Genomic DNA, 16,791 nt, shown 5'->3' on the forward strand with positions numbered 1-16,791 from the left:
TCTTGGTAATAGAAAAAATTGTTGAATATTGCTTAATATAAGAACACATCATATATGGTATTCTGTAAGACTAGCAGGTAACAGATAAAATTCTAAATATTGTAAGACATTGTGGGATTTTTGTTAGTTACTTGCATCCTGTTAACTCACTGGTACTTATGCTCATTACAGTTATTATAAAAAAAGTCTTAATTTGAAGGAGTTAAGTACATTAAGTAGTAACAACTGCAGTAATATATGTATTACTCTGATAAAAATTAAAGTTGTTTGCTATAATGGGAAAATGTTGGGGTATAACTGCACTGTGATTAAACTAAATTCAAATGATTTATATCTGAAAGGTGTCCGGCAAGAGTCAGTATCTACTGGGCGGTATGATCTAACCAAAGTTTTACACACCTCAGTCAATGCTGCTTGCTGTTTGCATAACACCGTTGTATGCAGATGCATATGTCCACTTTGCAATAATCTGTTGCTTTTGCCTCTCACCCTCTGGAAAAAAATCTGAATGTAGAGTACTGATACCTGCAGCTGCTTTTAAATGAGATACACTGCATCGTCTGACACAGGAAAGCAAGCAATCAAGCTATAAACCTCCAAGTTTATTGCATTAGCTGTTGATCTGTCAGATGTGTTGAAAAATAGGTTTCAAATAAACAAAAGCATATCTGCACTGCAGACTGCAGTGTAGTATAGAAAACCCTAAGCTAACTTTCCATAAACTGGCTTGGTTATATAATCAGTGCAATCAAGTTCATATACAAAGGATAATTTCTCCTGCTTCTCAGGTAAAAAGGGAAATAAAAGGAAAATTAAACTATACAAGAAATGCAGAAAATAATCAAAAAACATTTTCTCAAGAAGCAGCTGATCTCATGTAACTAGATGTCTTTGGTACTGAGCTAAGTCCTGTAATGTCAGTTGTATCAACTGTTGCAGTTCGGAGTGTGGACAGATCCCACTGAGCTGAGACAGATGTTTCAGCTAACTTTGTCTGTGAAAGCTTATGTTTTTGTGCTTGTATCTTTTAATATTCTTGTTCGTTTCTGATAATTTTCTGCATTTCTTGGATAGTAAGGTCTTACAAAAGCCTAGCTCATGAAAAATAAATCCAAACAAGTTGTACTTAAAACCTTTCTAAATTAGTGAAAAGGAAGGGGTAGGTTTTGTAGGACTTTATATTAATTTCTATATATCTTCCTCTTTGGATATTAAAATTCCATATTGACCAAATTTCTATGTATCACTGCCATCACAAGTTTTCTGTCCACACTATGCTTTTGGTTGTATGATCTTTGAAACTTGAAGTATTTCACTGTTACCACAGTATTTACAAGCTGTAATTTTTAAAACATTGTATTGTTCAGCATTAACACACATCTTCTGATTTAGGAAAGAAGAGCGCTAGAAAGAAGGATATCTGAAATGGAAGAAGAACTGAAAGTAAGTAAATTAGTACACTATTAATAACAAAGTGTATTATTATGTCAGTGAGACATGTAGTCTGGCAGTATTACTGGTTTCTATAATTTCAGTAGAAAATAACTAAGTTACAGCTTGATGTTAGAGTCACTCCTGTCACACAGCTTGTAGCAAAGCTGTGGTGCTGGCATAAGCAGCCATATATGTATGATTGCACAGAAGGTGCTGAGTTCTAGGATTCTATAACATGGCTAACAAGAAACATTCAGAGGTGGTTAGAGTGAAACATATCTTGAGCTAATCAAGATGGAATTGCAGTCTACAATTTTGATGTGATACTCACATGTTTTATTTACTAATTACTACTATTAAAATCCATTATTATTAAATAGTGGTAGCATATAATTGTATAGATATTTAAGCATTAAATGTTGTTTCAATCTTTATCTCATGCTCTTTATTAATTAGATGGCATGTTACAATACCAAAAGAAAATCTTCCGTTTGTATAGTGTGAATCAGGTTTTACTTAACAAAATGCAGTAGATAGAATTGAGCTGTTGTCAAATGAGTGACACATACCGTATTGATTTGTGCTTTTTTCAACTATGTATAAAATGAATCTCAGAGGCAATATTCTTTTTAAAATAAATTTCATTTCTGTTTGGGTTTTTTAACCAGTCTTTATTAATGTTAAACCCTCTGATATGATTAAGAAGGGTGAGAATTTGGGTGGGTTTATTTTCTATTATGTCCTTTCATATAAACATTGGACATGGCCAACAAAACTCATAGAATTTAAGTGGAATATGAAAGTACCATTATTTTGACATTTGATATTTGTCACTGATTAACAAGAAGTTTCCTTTTAAGCTCATTTTTGAGCTCCCCCTGGTGCTTGGAAATGGCATTAATTTAATAAGTATTAAATTAATACTTTTCATAAAAATACATGCACCAAGTTCTGTTAAAGTAATTGAAACTGACAGGCAAAAGAGCAGCTGTGATGCCTCTGGCTCCCTTGGATTCAGAACAAGATAGTCTGCTGTAAGGGAGGACACAAGGTCCGTGATTCCTTGAGGGGTCTTCAGAAGTGAAATACAGAAAAAACAAACTATGATAGAGGAAAATAATTGTCTGCCTAAGAGGAGAAGACAGGATGTGAGCTAGGGAAAGTTAGGCTTCTGATAAATATAGAGAATACAAATATGTAGTTTTTTCCGAAAGTTTTTTGTTTTTGTTTTTTTTTTTTTTCAATAAGCAAGAAGTGAAAGTTTTGAATTAAAAATTAAGTATTCTTCACACAGTTTGTTGCACAGTTGTTTAAAAGTATATGTTAAACGTGTCATTATGTACAGGGTTTTGAATAGGAGACTCAGTCTGTGCAATTAGGATGTTAAGTGAAGAATTCCAGGAATAGCTCTCATTGTTAATGCATCCTGAACTGTTTTGGAAAGCTGTGACTAATCACTACTGGTACTTAGATTGCTTTTCAAGAATGTGCCACTTGTTTAATACTTTCCTTTCACAGCAGCTTATTTACTTTAAACAGGACTGTCTCTTCTAAGTTTTCTTTCAGTTCTGCTCATCTAATATGCATGTGGGTTTTTTTCTCATTTTCACTCCTATTTCTTTGATTCCTGCAGAACCTGCAACAAATAAAGCAGATTCAATCTTTGAAACACATAAATGAGCGACTGGTGACTGAGAATAGGGCCTTGACCCGAGTGCTTGCCAAGTTGTCAGGGTCCTGTAGGCAACTGCGCTCTGTGGACTTGTAATTTCTTCCTTCTCCTTTGTTTAGCCAGGCAGGTGTTCAGTTTGTGCTTGCACAGAATTTTACTATTAACACTTGTGTGTCAGAAACTGACTCAGTGCTGCTCGGTTCTGGAGGTGTGGCTAAAGCTAAAGCATGGTGCCCAGTGTACAAGCTAGAGGTGTTGCAGATGTGCTGGTATGGTGTGGTATCGCCCCTGATAGCACTGAAGCTTCTCCTTGAAGATAAATTGGCAAGGATCCAAGAGACCTTTGACATGTTAAAATCTTGGCAACAACTGAAAGGATTTGGGTTTGCATGAGGATATACTAAAGTCAGTCTCTTGTTTTGACGTTTGTGTAAATGCTCAAATAGATTTGCCTCTAGTTTTCTAACAATTTGAAATTAAGATTTGAGCTTTCTTTCTGCAGTTTGGTTTAAGTGCATAGAGTTTAAAAAAGTTTACTCTTAACAAAAAAGTGTTTGAGAACCAGTTTCAGTACTGTGCATTCCTGAACAGCTGCATTAGCAACCATTTTTCTTACATTTGTGTATTTCAGTGTTTCAAAGGGGATCAAAGTATTGTTTTTTCAGAAATGTATTTGAATTTCAAGTTGATTACTGTTTTCAAGTATTAAGTTCCCATTTGAGTCTTGCCAATCCTTATTTTTATATAGACAATATAAAACATGCAGTTCTAGCACAGAGTTAGGATTATTGATTTATATTGCTATATGTATAGGCATCCCAGTGTGGATGAGAGTCCTACAGTGCATGAACTGTAAAATCACAGACAAAAACAAACTCTGCCTAGTGTGTCAGATTGGTTCAGACCCCTTCTGATAAAAGTATTAACTCCTTTGAGTTTCATCTTGGAAAACAATGCTAGTCTGTTGTTCTTAGTGTTATTGCAGGGATGTTTCAGAAACCCATGGAAGGTTCAAAACTTACATGAGGATAAAATGTGGTTTCTATATGTGGCATATAGAAAATCTATATGCCTTTGTTCCTCCTAAATATAACAAGTGTCTAGGCTGGAGTTTACAGTGAGCTTTTTAGATGTGTAGTTGAAAAAAAATAAACCAGCCTTCTGCACAATGACTCTTGCTAAACTGCTTCCTTTCATCTACCCCCCTTCCCACTTAGAAAGGAATGCGATGAGTGTGCATTCTGCTCAGAATCTGATCTTGGGTTTTCCCCACTAAGAGGCCTTAAATGAAAAGGTTTATCCTTTTGCTTGGTGTCTTTCTGGAATTGGACTAACATTAGGATGTGGTGTTCCTGATCCAGGCTCTGCATTCCGCAATGCTCCCTTGTGTTAACCCTTACTGAGGAAGTGAAGTCAGCTCACTGACCTGGCTGAAAACAAATCCCTTTATTCATAATAGTACTTGATCCAACTTACCCCAGTATTGTTGGATCATTAAATTAACTGTGCAGAAAGCAGCAGGAGCACACTGCTGCATGAGGAAGAAGAGCATTCCCTTTAGGGCTGTCCATCTTACATCAGCCTCAGCAAACAATGTGGTTTTTCAACACAGCTGAGCTAATCTAATGACTGCTGTCCACATCTACACATCCATATTGTCTTTTTTGTTGCTAGCACTGGCATTCCTTTAACCATGATATGCCATTTGGGGTGTTAACCACAGAAAACCATTCAGTATTCCTCTCCATAGCAGGAGTTTTCAGTGGCAGGTCGTTGTGGAGCTTGAGTAGCCTGACCAGCAAAAGAGAAGCAATGGAAACACAGCAGGGAGCCTTGACAGTATGATGGTAGGTTAACAATAGCAGTGTGAACAGGTACTTCAGCAGTTCATGAACTTTTTGTAATCTTTATTAATCAAGTAAATCCTCCAGCAAGGATTATTACATGATTATTATTTTACAGATCTGAGATGGCTCCACATATGTCAGATGATTATTGAATCATCATTTGCTAAATGATAACACTACAAAGTTACTAGCTAATCATGATACAGACAGACAAAACAGTGCATTTTTAATCGAATCTTAACACAGGAAGATACTTTGCTATTTTAGTGAGAAGCAAATTGGAATTCAAAGTGTGCAGGAATTCAAAGTGTGCAGTATGTTACTGTAATTTTACTGAATTTACTACAAAGGCCTTTTTTTCTCCTTCTTGTCATGAAAAGTGTATGGTGTCACCTCACGAGAAGTTTGAGTACCCATAGAAATGCACTGCTCCAAGAGATTTCTTTAAATTATATGGGGATTAGTATAAATGAGAAGTGTAAGTATTTCAGGTTACATGTGCTTATCCTTCCTGATGAATCTCCTGCTATTCACAGAACCATAGAATTATTTAGATTTAGATTATTTAGATTGAAAAATCATCAAACCCAACCAGTACCCCAGCACAACCACACCTAAACCATGCCCTGTGTGCCACATCTACATGTCTTTTAAATACTGTCAGGGATAGTGACTCTACCACTTCCCTGAGCAGTTTTGCTTGACAACCTTCTTGGTGAAGAATTTTTTCCTACTATGCAATATAAAACTCTCCTAGTGCAACTTGATGTCATTTTATCTTGTCATATAACCCTTTTATCTCTTACAAGTCTTCCCCTGTATTCTAGCAGACTCAAAACAAAAGAGAAAATATTTCCTTAAGACCTAATCTACCTATTAATTGAACCAGGATTAAAATCTACCTACAGAGATTTGCAGATATATAATGGTACTGGATTATGTTAAAGCTCTAATTTTGAACAGTGGATTTTGTTAAAGTAGTTCACTAGAAAATCTACCTCTCTGTGTGTCTGTCTCTATGTAATTAACCATTATGGGCTGCAGCTCCCTCCCTACTCAGTAAGGTGAAAGAGGACTGTGACATTCCTGGATTTATTTTGAGGTTTCATTGGAATGCACACACAACACTACTCAAGGTATTTAACCAGTACAAAACCAGACTCCCTTGATTCCCTGTGCATGGCTAGATGAGGGTTGTTTTGGTTTCACCCAGTACCTTTGGTATAAAATCTGTAGCAGAATGGAAAGGAGAAAGAAAAGCTTTTGGTTGGTTTGCCTGAACAAATGGCCATTCCGTTGTTTGCAGACACATGCATGTTATCTGGATATGATCCCTATCTTGGACAACAGTAGTTATTTTTTACAGCTCAGACTTAAACAATAATGCTTGACAATTGCAAAAAGATCGCTCATGTTGCCCAATTTCAAATATATTTACATAGTTTTTGAAAGTAATCAGCATTTTACAGCTGTTTTTGTTCAGAGCACAGGTCTCACTTGAAAGCTTCCCTGTGACTAAAGAGCTCAACTTAGGTGGCTTTCCCTAGGCTCATCCATAAAACAGTTGGAATCAAGGATAGCTGAATGATTTTTGACTACTCTAATTGTAGAGACCACTTTTTTTCTTCTTATGATCTCCTGTCAACTTTCTTTCACATAATTTGATATTTGCAGGGAAATAAACTAGAGATCTACAACCTCAGTCATTTTCAGTTCACCGTCGTGATTCACATGAAAGAGTCTGCAGTTCAGTGAATTGAGTGTGGACAGGAGATGTAGAAATGAAACCTAACCCTGCATTTTTAAACTTACTAGTTCTTTCAATTCCATTCATTCCATAATGTTCAATCCCATATAATGGGATTGAAAGTATAATTTTAAAGTATAAAGTGTAAAATGAAAATAAACTAGTGCCAAGAAAATAGTGAAGAATAGGGTAACAGGTGTTACCTAAGTTGGTAGCTGAACTTCCTGCATACACTTGCACTTGCTGTTACCTCCTGTGTGAACCCCCTGCTACAATGCATAGGTGTAATTTAGCTGTGAGTGTGATAGGCCGTTTGTTATCAGTGTGTGAATGTAAGTACAGAGAACTGCTGAGATATTTTCTGGTTTCTCTGGAAGCTGAATCTCCCAGTACCAACCTCTGTGCCCTGACTTGTCCTCCTTTCCTATCTGATCCAGTCCAACTCTCACCTCATTTGGCTTCTGCCTTGCAGCTTTTGTGCTTGTGTCACCTATCTCCTTTGGCAGCCGTAACTTGCCATTCCCTAACCTGTCTGCCTGAGTATGTAGCCTGGTGTTGCTGTGATCTGTTTCAGTGATCTGAGCTTGTGTGAACTATGCTATTCAGGGACATGATGTCAAATTACAGGATGTGTGCTTCAACATGACTTGGGAAGTGGTTGGAGGATTAATGCTATGAGCTAACAAGCTGAATCACACTCTATCTCATCAGGATGAAATCATCCAAGGGCACAGTGGTAGAGATGCTTAGCCACAGCATGTTTTTTTGAAGCTCTGCAAGTGCAGTATAGACAAGTCTCTTTAAATTGTTGGTAGTTAATTTCCCCCTGCCACCTTCCTCCCCCCTGGAATTTGAAGTATTTCATTACTTTCCTCATTCTACTATAAATGTTTTTGTCAGAGGCTGGTCATCTGCACCACTGAGTTTTAATGTATCTAATCCAAGCAAATGAAAACTTCTAATCTCTAACCCTTAAATGTATCATGCTAAAAGGGGAGATTTTTGTGAACTGCTGATATGAAGTGTGAGAACTGCCGGGATACTTAAGCTGAATAAAGATTTTGACTCACAGTCCTTGTCTAGTCTTGCTGCTTTTACTTGGGGTGTAACAGCAAATAACCACCATGTTTCATTTTTCATAGATGCTACCAGACCTGAAGGCAGACAACCAGAGGCTAAAAGATGAAAATGGGGCCTTGATCAGAGTTATAAGCAAACTTTCCAAATAAAAGGTTTACTACAGCAGCAAGTAACGGTATTGCACATCACTAGTAACTCCAGTGGACCATGGTATGGCAGTCACTGGAAGTGTGGGAAGATCCTTCAGAGATTGTCATTTTCAGATATCCTGCCAAACACCCTCTTACCTGTGTGTTTTTTTGTATCAAGATCATTGTTTCTGTTAAAATGCAGCTGCTGAGAAGATAAAATGACTGAGAAATCTTGTTTACAGCCACAGCATAATAATGAAAGTAATCAAGGCCAGATACGCCTCAGATATTTAACCAGTAAGCCTTAGTTGTACATAAACACTTTACATCAACAAAAGCTTTCAGCTCTCACAGACGACAGTTACTCAATAATGTTTTTGTTGTGCCACAATTCCCATTTTTTTCCTATACTCAGTTTTTCTTAAAGATTTAAGTTTGGATTTTTTTTCCCTTCTAATTTTTTGTGTACCAGATTTTCTTGTACAGTGTTTTCACAGCTTTACCATTTGCAGAGACCACACACCCTTTTAAATTACATAATTTGTGTAGCTAACTAGAGTTGTATTGTCCAACCACCTGGAACAGAGATGTTTGGTGGAACATTTGCTTTCACTGTTTGTGCAATATGCATTTACTTCCTATACAAAATGCTTTAAAAGTCAGTTGAAATTAGAAATATTTTAAGAGTCTTGTTTTCTGCCTTTATTGGTCACTTAAAAAAAAAAAAAGTTTGTAGTGAAAGACATTAGATCCTGTAATGGTCACATTCATTTGAGCAGGTACTGAGTGATGCTGTATATATAAATGTGTACTGGTTTGATTTTTCAGACCACCATGTGGCATGCTTGAATATATTTCCCTATTGCAAATGTCTGTTAATGCAAATTAGGCTATCCAGAATAGTGTGTTTAACAAGGTTCGTTAATTTTTATGGTATAAAGAATTTAGACATTGTACATTATATGGAGCCCTATCTTTACAAAAGGTCTAAACTATATAAAAACTTTATTATCTTTTTGTCCCTTTTTTTTTTTCATTTGATAGTGTTCACAATAATAAAAAAATGCATAAATATAACTGCTTCACTACATTTCACATACCTGTATTTATCTGAGTGCTGTCCAAAACTGTTGTGCTAGCCAAAGTAATGTACTAAATCATTTGAAAAGCATAACCCATTACACTCACAATAATGTTTATATGCACTGTTGTTGCCATGTGAGAAAGGCATCCAATTTGATAACACCGTGTCAGACCATTTTATACATTTCAGTGGCCTTTAAAAACAAAAAAATACTTAAGTGAAGATCGTTTTTGTTAGGAACAGCTTTTATATTTTCATTAAACCATTCAAAGTATGACATCCTATTGGCACATAGTTTATTGTCTAAAACCACTGAACAGATCAGCCATTAAAACAAATTGTACATTATAAAGCTTGTAGTAGCTATTGTATTATTGATTATATTGTATACTATATTAAATGTGAATTTGTACCCCTTCATTTAAAAAGGTTGTGTCTTACTGCCTACTTGGGGGGGAGGGAGGGTTAGCTTTACAGGGGTGGGATATGTTTTGTTAAGGAAGACATGATGTCCTCTCTCTGTTGATTGGTTTTTTGAAGATGTAAGGTAATGCTCTTACTACCAAGCTCAGGATTTTTGATTTTAAAGGTACATGGATAGTATGAGATATCTTATTGTAATTGATCTGTATGAGAGGTGGGTCTGAACCATAGGGACTTCCATTGTCTTATGCTAACGTAAAGAATTGAATGGCTGCAACATGTTGAGTTCTGTTACAAGACAATTAGGCATATTCTGGATTATATTTGGTAAAGTTTGGGTGCCTGTGAATGATTAAATACGTGTTTCTAATATTTTCGTGGTTTATATTTAGGTTATTTATTCTTCTTATCTAAAAAATGAATGGCTACTGTGCTATATTGATTTATTGGTAGTACTGAGCAGACCTTGTATCTGCATGAAACTAGTTGCAAAACCCACTATTTTGGAAAAAAAAATGTATTTTGACATATACAAATAAAATGTATACAAAATATTTTAAATGTGTGAAAGGCATTGAAATTTGTTATGAATTTAAACCATGTTATAAGTTTGCTATTTAAATTCTTTGGTGGGCATTTTTCATTCATGGCATTACTTGGATGCAAGGTTCAAGTACCTTTCAAAGATTGTAATCAGATTGTGATTATTTGCACATCATTGTACATGCACATCTGTAAATGCAACAGTAAAAATGCCATATTTATGCAATCTGTAACAACTTGGACAAATGTTTATATATTTTACATAAACCTTTCTGTGTGCAGAATCTGAGAACCATTTTTTATGTTATATTAACCTAATCTCACAAAACAATTGCTAAACTTGTGTCATTGTCTTACTGTTCCTGATTGTGTTTAAGATCCATTACATCCCCAGAAAATCCATCTACAACAGAGAGAAAAATGGGTTGTGGAAGACTATTTTATTATTTGGGAGGCTGTTTGCATGTAAGAAGTATATTATTACTGGCTGGTGACTCTGACAAGCTTCCTTAAATGACTAATGCCTTAAATGGTAATTCAAACCAGCAACTTAGATTTTCAGGGGACTTGTCACAATGTGGAAAGGGATCCCTGTGTCCAGAATTAACATCAAATACAGAGACATGGAAATAGCAGGTGTGGAGAGTGAAGAGGTAAATGGCCTGCCCAGAACCAGTTCCAGCTATGGAGGGTGCCATAACCTGGGGAGGAAGAAGGAGCGCAGTACGCTGAAGTGGGAGGAGAGTGCAGGAAGCATGGCTGTATAAGGACTGCCTTTGTGGCTCCAAACAATAGCAGTTACCTAGAAGAAAAAACTCAGGAGTTGGAATTTCATTTCTTGTCCACCTTGTCTCCCTTATAAAAAATTTCCTCTGAACCTTCCTAATTCCTACAACATACTGCTTTACTGCAGTGGAACATTTGCTGTTTCCTTGCCATCTCCCCAAAAGCACAGTTACAATTCACAGTGTGCAGGTCAATGTGTTTGTTTACTCAGCACCAAGTACAAAATATGAATCTTGGGATTCACTCATTTAGAAATACTGCCCTAGCTAAACTTGGGTTGTGCTCACATGAACATTAAACTAGTATTAATCTTACCTGTCCAGTACTCCTGGCTACTGTTCATCTGCTGCCATAAGGGCAAATGGGTTGCCATACAAGGGTCCTTTCATTTTTATTTTAGGAAGAGTAGTTACTTACATATGTTTTAGACAAGGAAAAAAGCATGCTTTTGGGTTTCTGAAGATACCTGCCTTAGGAGATGTGTGCTGAGGGAGAAATTTTAATTATTTCACCTCTGTCAACACAAATGGACTCCATCTGAGAAGGCTCATACCCCTGCTAGCTGGCATAACCATGAGGTTTATAGTCAAGAGTGAAGGCATAATGCCAAAATATAATGGTAGACAGGAAATCTACACCAAAAAAGAACAGGGGGTGAGAAAGAAGTACACCATGATGTCAGACTAGGAAAGGCAAGACCATGTCAGAAAATAAATGGTTTGCATGGTGGCATCAGAACAAGTCAAGAGTTTAAGGCCAGGCCCCATCTCATCCAAACTCCTGATCAGAGAACTGTCCAGTGCAGCCAACAGTATGAGTTATGGCTCGCTGCTGGCTCATAACACTGTTCAGAGGAGGTATTAATTTATTTATAAACTGAGTATGATATAATCATTATATTGACTTGTACTCGATCTGGTGATCCTGGAAGTGTCTTGACTTCCCACAGCTGGCTCTTTACTGTTCTTTTATGACCATCTTGATGTATTACTCATCTCAGTAGCACATCAGCTCCTCAAGAAAGGAACATGGACCCTTTTGTCTCTGCCCTGCTGCTTGTGGTCTTGTGACAGAAGTATAAATGGAGGCGGCCAAATCTGCCACACTGAAATGTGGTGCAGCTTTCAGTCCTGGGATGCTCCAGGCTGGGCCTCCCTAGAAGGAAGAGTGGGCAAGGGCTCTTGGCAGCTGAGGCTTCAAGCCTGTGCAGTATGGAAAATGTAACCAACCTCATTTTTAGTTACACTTAAGAGTCACTCTTCACCTTTTAGTAGCAGCTTCAGTTTTCTCTGAAAGTTTTCTCTGTCAAGATATTGACATGGTACAGCATGGCCAGTAGTTAATGACAGTGCTTTAATTGTGCAACTGAGGGATTAATAATGTTTTATAGATGAAATTTAATTGGCAGTTACAATCCAGAGGACTGTTACAACAAAGCATGACACAAATTCACTATATAATACATTTAAAAAACCCAACAAAACTCCACATCCATTACACAGTTTTTGGGGGAGGGTACTTTAAAAGAGACAGAAGAAACAATTGTCACTGCATTGTAGGGGGTTGCTTTCCCACTTGCTTTAAAGGTTCTGTTGAACAGTTCTGTTGCAGCTCTGCTGGTCACCTCTGTGAAATTACAGTTTTTTTCACACATAGGCATAGCCAGTCTGTCTGCTGGGGAACAGAAGAAATGCTCTTAAGTTTTCCAGAAGCAGCTCTTGCTATTCATGTTATGTACACACTGTTACATTTAGCTGTGGTGATTCAGCTTCCTCAAGTTTTTAAATCAAAGCCACATGAGTGAAAAAAATGCTGGCAACTGGAGTTGCTTGCTTTACATTTGTTTTGATTGCAGGAGCCGCAGTGGAGCTAGAGAGTAGTTAAGAGAGTAGTAGCAAATAATATTTTGCTCGGCCTCAATATAGATGTAAATTAAGACTAGAACGTACGTGACAGGTGACTGCAGGTTCCTGCACCAAAGACAGAATTAAAAAGCAAAACAAAACCTCCCAAACTTACAATTAATTGCTCACTTTAAAGGGAGACCTGCTGCCATACTGATGAGGTAATCAGCTATTCCTGCTTGTGTCAGCACCTCCCCATTTTGTATCACTGATTAGATAGGAAAAGTATGTAGCCTTTAGAGAAAGGAGGAACTGTTCAGTTTTTTCATCTGAAAACATCACCTGTTGGATGTCTAATGTTTCTCATCTGGCCCAGGGACGATTACAGCAGGGACAAAAGCCCCACATTCCAACTCTAATTATTTCACCCTTCTTGCTTGGGTTCTACACATCTGTTTTGCAAACCTATTCAAGCTTAGCAGGAATAGTTAGCCAAGACAGCGTGATTCATCTTCTGGTGTGGTCTTTTCCCTTTATTTGTTGGAGAAGAAAGAAAAAAAATGTAATTAAGTATGGTGGATGGTGGGAAAGAAACTATTTATTTATTTGGTACCATCTTTCTGTGCCCCCTCATTGCTCTACAGAGTCCTTGGAGCAGAGTTTCACTGGGCTGAATTGCTCTTTGAGCAAACCAGCGCCTGCTGCAGTGCCTCGGGTGGGACCCCAGCAAGGCTGGCTGCTGCACCTCCCCCTGCCTTCATCTCTCCCCAGACAGAAAATAGTCCTTGCCCTTGTTTGTGGCTGCTTATATACACGTTTTAATGATGTCTCTAATTCCAGAAAAGGGAGACCTGATCTGAGGGAATTGCTACATTGCAGCTAAAATGAAGCTACTGCTCTCTGTATGTAGTTACTTGGGCCTGTACCCCAAGTCTGACAGAGAAAAGAACATGAGTTTTTACATCAGTTGGTACAAAATACACATCTACACAAAATTACACAATATACACATCTTGCCACACAGTCTAGTCACTGCCCAGAAAGATTTAATGAAAAATTTTAAAAATAAAAATCCGCATTTACATCAACTGCAGATAGTGTGGGTGATTCTTCAGCTGTTAGCAGCTCACCTCTATTTTCAGCTGTATGAAAAGCACCAAATTAAACTAATTTCTTTCCTCCCACTTAACCTATGGCTATTGGTGATGCATTATGTTAAGTAATTGCCCAGTAATGCAGCCACAGCCACAGCCACTCTTTTTGTGAAAATAAGAGAGCTTTCACTTCAGGGTTCTGTGATGCTTCTTTAGCCCCGTGCATAAAAAACTCAGAAGTATAAGGGGGAAGGAGCGGAAGTGATACTCCTGAAGCGCTAATATTACTTTACCAGTTTCTGCCTAGAAATGACGACACCGAGATCAGTTTCCAGCCCGTGGAGGAGCTCCGAGCATGGCAGGGCCGGGAGGTGGCACCAGACGGCTTCCCTTCTCCCGGGCTGCTCCGGGAGTCCTCCGCGGCTCCCTCTGGGCTCCCCTGGGGTTCCTCCCGACCTTCCGCGACTTCCCCGCGGGACAGCGGCCGCTGTACCGGCCGGCTTTGGCCAGGCAGCGAGGCACGGCCACAGCCTCAGCCCCGCTCCCTGTTGGTCTAGGAATGCAGCACGGCTTCTGCACCTGTCCCTCCCGCTTTGCCCTCGACACCAGTGCGTAGGAATGGCTCAAACGACAGTGCCTCGAGAAACTCTGCCTCTGATGTAAACTGAGCGAGGTCTAGTATGACCGATGAAGCGTGGCAGAGAACAGCAATCTCAAATTCATCGACACCAGAAACGCACTAGGTTAGTCTGAAGGCGGCAAGGACTACTTTTAAATATCTTATACTGAAAGCCTGCGAAAGGAGCTTGACATCCTGGGAATGGCAGAGTGCGCTTGGCTCGGCTGGAGGGCTGAAATCCATTCCATCAGAAGGCAAAAAGTGTAACCCAAGAAGGGCTGGCCAGTGACTCTGGCGGGACGGATCCGTGTGTGCGCGGGCAGGTACCCCTGCACAGTGAGGACTCCCATACTGAGTGAAGAGACAGACTGGGAATAGACACCGAGCACCACAGGACAGCTCTGCTACAGAGAAGAGGGACAACAAAAAAAGTAATCCTCCATATCAGAAGTTGTCAAATCAGCGGTTCATAGCAGCACTGCACTTGGCTGAAATGCCGAATCACTGGTTAACTCCTTCTTGCTCAGCCCCCTTTCACTATCATCTGTGTGTTGCTTTGCCGTGTGACCAGAGAGCTCGGAGGTCCTTGTAGCTCTCCCTCCAGTCCCTTCTCTGGTGCAGTATACCGTGGGCACTCGCATCTTTCTGATCTCCTCAGCCTTTTCTCCTCAGTTCTGCATGGATGAGGTTCTGCCCTATTTCCAAGCCACCATATAAAATTATTTTCTGTGCAAGAGAGGGCTTTGAAATCTAATTACATTCCCTGTTATCCCTGGAGATAGCCATAAAAGACCTCCGAAGTCACTTCCCCCAGGACCTTGAGCACTGTCTAAATTTCCCTTTGTATGGGGAGTGGCACTCAGGATTGCTACATGCAGGCACTGAGTGCAAGAACTCCTTCATATTTTACCAACAAGTCACTACAAGCTTACCGACATGCCACAGCTGCTGGAACGAGCAGCCTCTCCTCCATCTCCTCACCTTAGTTGTCAGTTTTCTCAGTTGCTCCTGAGTGCCACCCTGACCATGGAAATTCCCCTTTAGACATTCAGACCCCAGCACTCTCATTCAGTCCTTCTTGTACTTGCTGCCTATTTGCAGTCCCTCAGACCACTTCCCATCCTTCTGCTTGCTTCTTGCACTTTCTACTCATTTGCCACTTCTCTCTCCTGTTTCGCTCCCCCTGCAGACCTCATCACTGGTTACATCTTCCAGAGCTCATTGCTCCCCCTTGTCTTCAGCTGAATTTTCTGCTGTCCACAATTCCTCACTCCACCAGTGCAGCAGCCTCAACACTGTGTGCTCTCCCTCAGCCTCTGTTCCTCACCTCCCACTCCCCTTTTCTCACACTGCCTTATCCTGAGCTTCTTAGATCCCGAATGGTTTCAAAGACTCCATTAATTTTTTCCTGACCACTGGGTCTTTTTTTTTTTTTTTTTTTCACTGATAATCTAATCTTTGCCCAGCAGGAATGTCTCTACCCAGCCAATGAGTTCCCACCTACTCTTGGTTATCTGTAATGAAAGGGCGTGGTTTTACCATAAACTAAGCCCACTCCTAAAAGTCACCTGTTCCCACTCAAACCAGTTATTCCCCTCCTCAGGAATCAGCACTATTTTTCATAGGCTCCATACCTCATAACAGTTTCCAGAGTGAAAGGTCTTACACTTCTTTCTTATTTTCAACCCATCAAGGTGTTTGCAGGCATAATTCACTGTTTCCTAGTTTTCCTTCATCTTGTTTTGAGTGTCTTACAATAAAGCAAACCCATAAGGGGATGCCTGTTGGGTCTTAATGCTAGGAAATAAATAAATTGAGCATTGGCTATGGGTTTGCTGAAGTATGCAGCTTGTCTTCTCTCAAGTAACTTTTGAATGTTATACTTCTTTTTAATATGTATTTAAAGCTTGTCATCTTGAAACAGCAAATCTTGTATTATAAGCAAATCACAACATTTGTTTTTAAGCATGTCCACATTTGTTTATATAAAATAATTACAATGGCACATAGGTTTTGTTCCAGTTTTCACAATCTCAAACTTTTATTCTAAATGTTTATAGCATGGCCATGTATCATTAAATAAATTTTGTAATATAAAATATCAACAAAATGTTAACAATAGGATGCATATTTTATTTATGTTCTTTAAACTATTCACTTCCTTTGTAGTCTGTTTGGTTTCATACACAATCACTCTAAACTCTTTCAAGTGCTTCCCCCTCCTCGGCTTACACTCACTGACACATCACTACCATTGATTGATTGTTGTTTGTATTTGCTTTGGATAATTCCAGATGATTGCTTCTAATAACCAGTACTAAATTCCTGAAATATCTGCCTGATTCCTTTTCCAAGGCAACTTCATTATGGTATCATGAAGCACAGTAGGCCCTAGAAATATTGTGCTGCAGGAGAAAAATAATCTCCAAATGAAGGGATAACTCAAACAAAGCATTGTAAAAAGCCATCACACTAAATTCTGCATGC

General features: G+C 38.8%; 1 protein-coding gene across 4 annotated transcripts in view; it reads left to right on the top strand.

The window, feature by feature from the left end:
* The window catches only part of PPP1R12A (protein phosphatase 1 regulatory subunit 12A), a 112,463-nt gene extending 102,218 nt beyond the window's left edge, over window positions 1–10,245 (top strand). For all 4 annotated transcript variants that reach the window (XM_053942361.1, XM_053942363.1, XM_053942362.1 and 1 more), the window contains 2 exons: window positions 1,393–1,443; window positions 7,843–10,245. In XM_053942361.1, coding sequence (XP_053798336.1) covers window positions 1,393–1,443; window positions 7,843–7,929 — 138 coding nt within the window. In that variant the 3' untranslated portion in view covers window positions 7,930–10,245. The remainder of the gene's footprint in view (window positions 1–1,392; window positions 1,444–7,842) is intronic.
* The last annotated feature ends 6,546 nt before the right edge of the window (window positions 10,246–16,791 follow it).

The sequence above is a fragment of the Vidua chalybeata genome, chromosome 5 (assembly GCF_026979565.1).
Source record: "Vidua chalybeata isolate OUT-0048 chromosome 5, bVidCha1 merged haplotype, whole genome shotgun sequence".
NCBI classification, from domain to species: Eukaryota; Metazoa; Chordata; class Aves; order Passeriformes; family Viduidae; genus Vidua; species Vidua chalybeata.